The sequence below is a fragment of the Salmo trutta genome, chromosome 29 (assembly GCF_901001165.1).
Source record: "Salmo trutta chromosome 29, fSalTru1.1, whole genome shotgun sequence".
Classification (NCBI taxonomy): Eukaryota; Metazoa; Chordata; class Actinopteri; order Salmoniformes; family Salmonidae; genus Salmo; species Salmo trutta.
The window spans coordinates 9468333-9478485 of record NC_042985.1 but is presented as its reverse complement, the minus strand read 5'-3'; the positions used below and the strand labels follow the sequence as shown (position 1 = coordinate 9478485).

The following is a 10153-nucleotide window of genomic DNA, read 5'->3' as shown; positions in this document are numbered from 1 at the left end:
TGCCACTTTAAAGCGACAACATTCAATACTCCACTGAGCATCGGGCTCATAGGGATAAGTGACTTTGCATTGGGCCGATTACTGCACCTTGTCGTCAATGACCTCAAATACTGATCTGCACTACACTGCATTTGCACTATGCACACTTCAACACACCACTGTATGTATGTACTGTATATATTTTCCACAGCAACAACCCTCCCTCTGCTTATATAGATCCCCTCTGTAAATTGTATATTCCCACTGTAACCAGCCTATATTCCAGTGTTTTATCTTTACTGCTCCAGTATTGTATATTGTGATATAAAAATTACACAATTACCTGATTTGTTTGATATGAATATTTAACAATTATATACTTAACTAATAGTAAGACATTTCTGTTCTATTACATGCTGTGTTTCTGTAAAGGGATGGTTTCCATTCTAGCTTCCTGCAGCTAGTCTTGGCGTATGGTCAAGGAAATGGGTTTTTACTAGAGAAAGCTTGAGCTGACAATGACTTGGTGAGAAAAACCAAAAGCTGGCATTCCATAGACAAGATGTCGTGTGTGTAACCGAGATAGCATGGAAGAGTTTAGAACAATCCCTTATTGTTCTACTCATCCTGACATCTGGGAAACTAAGCCGGGGTCAGGTTGAAATGGCAGCAGGTTTGGATGACCACAGGATGAACCCAGGATGTCTTATGGTGCTCCCCAATCTATATGGGAGGGGTGGAACCAGCCATGACTAAGCATTCTTAGTGTCAGCTATATAAAGAACTCAAGAGTGTTGGGCTGACTAGTCTCATTATTGCAATAATTCATCGATATTAAACTTAGATTGGTCAGCATGGTAGAAATAGCCATTTTCATCTCTATAGCACCATCTGTAGAAAATTAATAGCTAAAATCCTAACAACTTACTCAAATCAATCAGTCAGTTTTAAAAATCATTCAGTTTCCAAATCATAATCAAAACCCACTTAATTATCCAACCAAAATGTTGAATGACATTGCTCAGTGATTCACATTGGTTCCATCACTCAAAATTAAAACCCTCAACTTAACACACATCAACACTGGTAGAATGTACATTCATATTAACATACAATATATCCATCCTATAATTCTAGCATTAACCTTCTCTTCACGATTATAATTACAGATCAGTATCTCAATGCATTCTTAGCCTAAATTACTATAACTTTAGCAGTGTGTAGACCTCTTCAATCAAATTGATAGTCCAAAAGAAACAATTTTAGACAAGTCTATATCAATTACGGGCACAGTTGACCAACTCCCTCCCTTTCCCGGCACTCAATCTTCTGGTATTTTTTCATTTTCTTCTTCAGATAGCTTCACAGCTCAAAGTGGATGGCCCATGATAATGTCCTAATTTCAATGTCTCACCTGAGCCCCACCACAACTCCTATTATGCCTTGTCCATTTGCCAACCAGTATACCAGCAACATAAGATGTGTTTTGGAATGGATCTCTCGATAGAAGTGGTGCAGGACAGGGCCGTAGTGAAAGCCATTTCTTCAGCCGGTTAGAGGGGGTTTTGAGGTCCACACTGTTTGGTCAAATTATCCCTTCCATGCATCTAGATACCATCTGTAGTGTCACGTCCTGACCATAGAAAGCTGTTATTTTCTATGGTAGAGTAGGTCAGGGCGTGACAGGGTTTTTTGTCTAGTATAGATTTTCTATGTTTTGTTCTAGTTTTTGTATTTCTATGTTGGGTTTTGTTTGGGATGATCTCCAATTAGAGGCAGATGGTCATTGTTGTCTCTATCTGGAGATCATACTTAAGTAGTTGTTTTTCCCACCTGTTTTTGTGGGAGATTGTTTTTTGAGTTACTGTATGTTGCACCTCTTCGTCACGGTTTGTTGTTTTGTTGATTAGTTTATTTGTATGTATTGCATAGTTTCACAGTTTAATAAAGAAAATGTGGAACGATACATACGCTGCGCAATGGTCCACTCCTTAACCTGTTTGGGATGGGGGCAGTATTTTCACGGCCGGATAAAAAACGTACCCGATTTAATCTGGTTACTACTCCTGCCCAGAAACTAGAATATGCATATAATTAGTAGATTTGGATAGAAAACACTCTAAAGTTTCTAAAACTGTTTGAATGGTGTCTGAGTATAACAGAACTCATATGGCAGGCCAAAACCTGAGAAGATTCTATACAGAAAGTGCCCTGTCTGACAATTTGTTCTCCTTCTAGGGCATCTCTATCAAAAATACAGCATCTCTGCTGTAACGTGACATTTTCTAAGGCTTTCATTGGCTCTCAGAAGGTGCCAGAAAGTGGAATGAGAGCTCTCCGGTCTCTGGGCGAAAAACAGCAGGAGTTTTTGTGAGTGGTCCTGCTGAGAACAATGACACTGGAGCGCGCGTGCACGAGACAACTCCATTTTTTTCTTTCAGTGTTTGAACGAATACAACGTCGCCCGGTTGGAATATTACCGCTATTTTACGAGAAAAATAGCATAAAAATGTTTTTTAAACAGCGTTTGACATGCTTCGAAGTACGGTAATGGAATATTTTGAATTTTTTTGTCACGAAATGCGCCGGCGCGTCACCCTTCGTATAGTGACTTGAACGCACGAACAAAACGGAGCTATTTGGATATAACTATGGATTATTTCGAACCAAAACAACATTTGTTGTTGAAGTAGAAGTCCTGGGAGTGCATTCTGACAAAGAACAGCAAAGGTAATCCAATTTTTCTTATAGTAAATCTGAATTTGGTGAGGGCCAAACTTGGTGGGTGTCAAATTAGCTAGCCATGATGGCCGGGCTATGTACTCAGAATATTGCAAAATGTGCTTTCACCGAAAAGCTATTTTAAAATCGGACACCGCAATTGCATAAAGGAGTTCTGTATCTATAATTCTTCAAATAATTGTTATGTTTTTTGTCAACGTTTATCGTGAGTAATTTAGTAAATTCACCGGAAGTTTGCTAGTTCTGAACATCACATGCTAATGTAAAAAGCTGTTTTTTGATATAAATATGAACTTGATTGAACAAAACATGAATGTATTGTATAACATAATGTCCTAGGAGTGTCATCTGATGAAGATCATCAAAGGTTAGTGCTGCATTTAGCTGTGGTTTTGGTTTTTGTGACATATATGCTTGCTTTGAAAATGGCTGTGTGATTATTTTTGGGAGGGTACTCTCCTGACATAATCTAATGTTTTGCTTTCGTTGTAAAGCCTTTTTGAAATCGGACAGTGTGGTTAGATAAAGGAGAGTCTTGTCTTTAAAATGGTGTAAAATAGTCATATGTTTGAGAAATTGAAGTTTTTGCATTTTTTAGGTATTTGTATTTTGCGCCACGCTATACCATTGGATATTGGTGAGGCATTCCGCTAGCGGAACGTCTGTCCCTAACAGGTTAAAACAACCGTGACAGAATCTCCTACCCCCAAAGGACCGAGCAGCGTGTCCAGGAGAAACAGGACTGGACCTGGGAGGAAATTATGGACGGGAAAGGACCCTGGAGTCAGGCTGGGGAGTATCGCCGTCCTAAAGAGGAGATTGAGACAGCGAAAGCAGAGCGGTGATATTACGAGGCATTATACCAACCACGAGGCAAGCCCGAGAGACAGCTCCCCCAAATTCTTTGGGGGGGCACACAGGAAGATTGGCGGAGTCAGGTTGTAGACCTGAGCCAACTCCCCGTGCTTACCGTAGGGAGAATGTGACCAGTCAGGCACCGAGTTATGCTGTGATGCGCACTATATCACCAGTGCGAATTCATAGCCCGGTGCGATCTGTGCCTGCGCCCCGCATTTGCCGTGCTTACCGTGGAGAGCCGAGGGGTGAACCCGAGCCAGTCAGGGAGTCGAGTGAGGAGCTCGACGCAAGATTCCGGAGAAAGGTGCTGGCGTTGAGAGCGCTGCGGAGCGGGTGTGCTGAGGAGCGCGTCATCAGCCCGGTTCCACCTGTACCGGTCCCACGCATCAGGCCTCCAGTGCGCCTCCTCACTCCAGTACGTCCTGTGCCTCCTCTCCGCACTCACCCTGAGGTGCGTCATCTGCCCGGTGCCACCTGTACCGGTCCCACGCATCAGGCCTCCAGTGCGCCTCCACAGCCCAGTACATCCTGTGCCTCCTCCCAGCACCCTCCCTGAAGTGCGTGTCCTCAGTCCAGTATATCCTGTGCCACCTCCTCGCACTCGCCCTGAGGTGCGTGTTACCAGTCTGGCGCCACCTGTGCCAGCCCCACGCATCAGGCCTCTAGTGCGCCTGCCCAGTTCAGTGTGTCCTGTTCCTGCTCCCCGCACTCGCCCTGAGGTGCATGTTACCAGTCTGGCGCCACTTGTGCCAGCCCCACGCATCAGGCCTCCAGTGCGCCTACCCAGTCCGGTGTGTCCTGTTCCTGCTCCCCGCACTCGCCCTGAGGTGTGTGTTACCAGTCTGACGCCACCTGTGCCAGCCCCACGCATCAGGCCTCCAGTGCGCATTCCCAGTCCAGAGCTTCCGGCGACAGTTCCCAGTCCAGAGCTTCCGGCGACAGTTCCCAGTCCAGAGCTTCCGGCGACAGTTCCCAGTCCAGAGCTTCCGGCGACAGTTCCCAGTCCAGAGCATCTTGCAACAATTCACAGTCCGGAACCTCTTGAGACGGCCTACAGTCCGGAACCTCCTGAGACGGCCTACAGTCCAGAACCTCCTGAGACGGCCTACAGTCCAGAACCTCCTGAGACGGCCTACAGTCCGAAACCTCCTGAAACGGCCTACAGTCCGGAACCTTCTGAAACAGCCTACAGTCCGGAGCCTCCAGCGACGTCCTCCAGTCCGGAGTCTCCAGCGACGGTCTGCAGTCCGGAGTCTCCAGCGACGGTCTGCAGTCCGGAGTCTCCAGCGACGGTCTGCAGTCCGGAGTCTCCAGCGACGGTCTGCAGTCCGGAGTCTCCAGCGACGGTCTGCAGTCCGGAGTCTCCAGCGACGGTCTGCAGTCCGGAGACTCCAGCGGCGGTCTGCAGTCCAGAACCTCCGGTGATGATCCGCGGTCCGGGTCCTTCGGCGACGATCCAGGGTCCGGTGACACAAAAGCGGAGGGATCAGCTGGCGGAGCGGGGGCTACGCCCCGAACCTGAGCCGCCTCCTCTGCTGGAGGATCCACGGGATGAGAAGATTCTTCGTCCTGCACCAGAGCCGCCACCGACATTAGTCACCCACCCTAACCCTCCCTTTTTTTTCCTTTTTTTTCCTTTAGGTTTGCGTTCGGAGTCTGCACCTTTGGGGGGGGGGGGGGTACTGTCACGTCCTGACCACAGAAAGCTGTTATTTTCTTTGGTAGAGTAGGTCAGGGCGTGACAGGTTTTTTTTGTCTAGTTTAGACTTTCTATGTTTTGTTCTAGTTTTTGTATTTCTATGTTGGGTTTGTATGGGATGATCTCCAATTAGAGGCAGCTGGTCATCATTGTCTCTAATTGGAGATCATACTTAAGTAGTTGTTTTTCCCACCTGTTTTTGTGGGAGATTGTTTTTTGAGTTAGTGTATGTTGCACCTCTTTGTCACGGTTTGTTTTGTTGATTAGTTTATTTGTATGTATTGCATAGTTTCACAGTTTAATAAAGAAAATGTGGAACGATACACACACTGCGCTTTGGTCCACTCCTTTAAACAACCGTGACATGTAGTCACCTTTCCGTAATCTCAAAAAAGGACAGATCAGAACAACAATTTAGTTTAGGCGTTTCCAATTCAAGAAATCCAAACAAATTATTTACTGTATGACAAATTATTACTACTACCAATATTCCTAATACAAATTTCTAAAACAAATGTCAAAGAAAATAACCACATTCTGTTTAATTTTTTTCTCAAATTGGCTTATACTCCCCTTATCACACAGTCAACCTCATCGCAGGGTCACAGGATCAGGGAATTAGACCGCTAATCCTTCGGGAGTAATCTAGATCATCCAGCAGACCCAATCTGGTGAGATTTATATTGAACAGAACAAACAACAATACACTCCTTTATACATTATTCGATACATTCCTACATATCACTCAAGGTGTGTAAACTTCAATCCAAGACCTCAAAAGACTGGTCATTCCCCTATTTTGACACGTGAAAAAACAACAACTGCAAATCAAATTAGAATTACTACCCTTAATAACTCAATTTTTTTTATTTACCCATAACTTCATAGTAAAAATAGACTAGAGACAGGTCTATCCCTCACGTGGTCCGAATCACACATATTAACTATAAACTTCTCTCTAATTATCAGTATTACAAATGACCTTCAAATCAGTATTACATATGACCATTAAACCATCACCCAACCATCTCTCAGTTTTCCATTGAGGGCGATCAAACCACACTAGAAAGTCAAGACAGATAAATAAGTGTTTCTTTCTCTATTAGACAAATTATTTAAAAATAGTCAAACATTTCATAAATTTCGCATTCCAGGTTACAGTAAGTTTCTTCAGTACATTTCATATCAAAATAATTAGGGTGATCAATTAAAACTCAGAAAATAAAAACTTCAGGAAATTCCATGTGTGTGCCCCTTTAAGATACATTTTCTTTAACTTGTGAAAAACACACTAAAACCAAATGAAAATAGACCACTCACAATAAATCAGACATATTTCCACGACAATATTCTGAATTATGTCTGTGAACTTGTGTCTGTCACAAAAGTTGTCATGGAGAGAAGACCAAGGCGCAGCAGGTATGTGAATACTCATATTTTTTTTTTTAAAGGAGTAAAGCATCCACTTGACAAAACAATAAAGGTGACAACAGCAACAGTTCTGCAGGCTATTAAACGCAGTGCAAAACCAACTACCCACAACCCCAAAGAAAAACACACACACCTATATAGGACTTCCAATCAAAGGCAACTCAACACACCTGCCTTCAATTGGAAGTCCCAATCAACAACACAAACATTCACACACACAAAAGACTGCCACGTCCTGACCCCAAAACTACTACAACAGCTCCATCTGCTGGTCAGGACGTGACAGTGTCTGTATTCTGCATGTATATTGTCTATTGCTGTCAGCACCTTCTCAGTAAGGTACATTCTGGGTATGTGTAAATGTACTTGACGAATATATGTGATACTGATTCTAGAACTTCACATTACTGAACACAGAACATACTCAGTGTTTTAAACTAGAACCTTACATTACTGAACACAGAACATCCTCAGTGTTTTAAAGCTAAAGCAGTCTCTTCCTCATTCCATTCTCAGTGCATATCAGTTTGAATTCCCACCACCACTTGTTTGAACTGTACTTGTTTGACTTGTTCAACAACTTTAAAGTGCCGTACCTTTTTTTGCTAAGCGAAAGGAAAAGTCTGTCAGACTCACTTGAGAGCTAGAAACCTGCTCGGCGAGGCTATTGGAAAAAAGTGAACACTCAAAGTCATGGGCAAACTGTCTGTCTTGTTTTTTATTTTGTTTTACACCATTGGCAATGCAGGTAGATTTGACTACTTACTTACTATCAAACTCATTTAATGGTTTGTTATGTTATAAAATGTAAAATGTCCATAACTGCATAATATAACTCCTCTCCCAGGTTCAGGATCACATTCTCTGTGGGCACTTGCAACATACATCAACGGAGAGACGCCTTTCCCTGAATTTACGGTTGTGGTGATGTTAGATGATGTTCAAGTGGGTTACTATGACTCCAACATGAAAGACTTTATCTACAGGGGACATAACCCAACGGACAAAATACATGATGACGTAGCTCAGGACGGAGCTTATGTATTTGGAATTATATACCAGAGCATTAAAGAGAGATCCTTTCACCTAAAGCACCAGTTGAATCTCACGGAAGGTGTTCAAGTTCAGCAAAGAATGTCTGGATGTGAGATGTTGGACAATGGTGAACCAGCCCTGATCATGTTTAAGGAGACTTTTAATGGCATTTTTGTAGATCATGCGATATATAACAGCATGACACATTTTACATACGATTCTGGGACACTACTTCTAGGATATTATGGGATAAGGCAAGCATATGAAAAAGCACTATTTGAGAACGTTTTACTTCCCATTTGCATCAAAAACCTGAAGACAATCCTGAAGAGAGAGAAGAACGTTGTGATGCGTAAAGTTCCTCCCAGACTCAGGTTTATAAAGAAAGAGGTTTCTGGAGGGTTCCAGGTGAGCTGCCTGGCGTTTGGTTTCTACCCCCGCCACAACAACCTGACCCTGCTGAGAGACGGCCAGCCAGTGGCAGAACAGGAGCTGACAGGGGGGGAGGTGCTGCCTAGTGGAGATGGGACCTACCAGCTGAGGAAGAGTCTGGAGGTCAGTACTGATGAGCTAAAGAAGAGACAGAACTACACCTGTACTGCCTCTCACCTCAGTCTGGACAACAAGCTGGATGTCAGTTGGGAGTCTGGGGCAGAGAGAGTTCACCTGTCCACCCTCTCAGTTCTACTGATGATGCTGCTGATTGTTATGCTATTTGGCATTTTCATTTGTGTCAAAAGGAGGTGGAGATGCACTGCCTCCCATCTGAAACTTGTCAACGTTGATGCAAAAGCGTGAGAGGAAATTAACCTGTCTTCAGTTTCTGAGACCTAATAAAATGTTGGGACACTGATGCAGCTTTGTCAGTTCAGCTCAATTCACAATCAAAATATGACTGCCAGAGCACCTATGAGGGCAAGTGTGAATTATTCTGCTATTGTCGGTCAGTCTTCCCTTCCCCTCAACAAAGGACTGTAAAGGATCAGTTTGGGGAGACTGTTGACAAAAACAAATATCGGGGCATTATTAGTCCCGATCTGAATTTATATATTTTATATGCAGGTTTAGTAACCTGAGCATTATTGAAGGTAATATGGTTGTTAATTCTGTTACGTAATTTGTCATTTCTAATCATGACTATTCCTTAATTTCACAATGCACTCTATATCAGTTTTGTATTAGCTGAAAGCCAGTATCTTAACCAGAAGGAGAATCATGTGATCATGTGTATGAGGTCTGTTTATTATTGAAAATACTTTACAGTGTCTCTGTTGTATTGTATGTAGTGTATGTTCACCCTTACTGCACAATAATACCTTTATTACAGACAATAAAATGTAGCCTAATCAATTAATGCAGTGATTCATGTTAACTACGACATTAATTAATGTAATTAAAGCAATGTCAAGTATACCGTAACTTCTCTCAGGAACTTGTTTATCACTGTGGAAGGGAAATCAGACCCTCTATTTCACTCCAGTTTAAGACTGGCATGAGGATTCATCTAAGGTGAATGTTGTATGCATCATAAACAATTAAACGGTTTTATGTTAGGGAAAGTTTACACTATCCACCCTCTCAGTTCTACTGGTGATGGTGCTGATTGTTATGCTATTGGGCATTTTCATTTGTGTCAAAAGGAGAAGATGCACCGCCTCGTAGACATTGTCATAACTTGCCAACTTTGATGCAAAAGTGCCAGAAGAAATTAAGCTGTCTTCAGATTCTGAGACCAATAAAATGACTGCCCACACTATTATTATTATTGCAGTATTACAGATGAAGGATCTTCATTTGAGCCAGTTTGCTACAGCAGGAAAACAATCCTGCAGCAACAGCAAATGAGAATTATTATGTGGATTACTTTTGAAGGGGTTGATACAGTTTTTGTCAAGGAAGTCTGAAATTTCAAAGTGGAAAATACAACTTTCAGAATACTTTTTAAACCTCAAACCTTCACCTGAAACAGGGTGATCAAATGAAGATCCTACATCTGTATTGCTGGCACAAAATGTGCAAAAGATTTTGTTATTGTCGGTCGATTTCCCTGCCCTTCAACAAATTACCATGAAGGTTCAGGTTGTGGAGACTGTTGACAATTATAAATATCTGGGCATTCGTCCAAATCTGCATTTATATAAATTCAGCAAAAAAATAAACGTCCTCTCAATGTCAACTGCGTTTATTTTCAGCAAACTTAACATGTGTACATTTTTGTATGAACATAAGATTCAACAACTGAAACATAAACTGAACAAGTTCCACAGACATGTGACTAACATAAATTGAATAATATGTCCCTTAACAAAGGGGTGGTCAAAATCAAAAGTAACAGTCAGTATCTGGTGTGGCCACCAGCTGCATTAAGTACTGTAGTGCATCTCCTCCTCATGGACTGCACCAGATTTG

The 10153-nt window shown here is 42.5% G+C and overlaps 1 protein-coding gene across 1 annotated transcript; it reads left to right on the top strand.

The window, feature by feature from the left end:
* The first annotated feature begins 7011 nt into the window (after positions 1-7011).
* LOC115166875 (major histocompatibility complex class I-related gene protein-like) lies at positions 7012-9920 on the top strand. Its single transcript, XM_029720774.1, has 2 exons — positions 7012-7457; positions 7557-9920. Exons 1-2 carry the CDS (start codon positions 7403-7405, stop codon positions 8540-8542), a joined length of 1041 nt encoding a protein of 346 aa, XP_029576634.1. The 5' UTR covers positions 7012-7402; the 3' UTR covers positions 8543-9920.
* The last annotated feature ends 233 nt before the right edge of the window (positions 9921-10153 follow it).

Excerpts from the sequence above, each read along its gene's own strand:
- LOC115166875 (XM_029720774.1), top strand. The coding sequence starts at position 7,403 with ATGGGCAAACTGTCTGTCTTGTTTTTTATTTTGTTTTACACCATTGGC. Across the intron at positions 7,458-7,556 it reads TTACACCATTGGCAATGCAG|GTTCAGGATCACATTCTCTG; the intron begins GTAGATTTGACT and ends CTCCTCTCCCAG.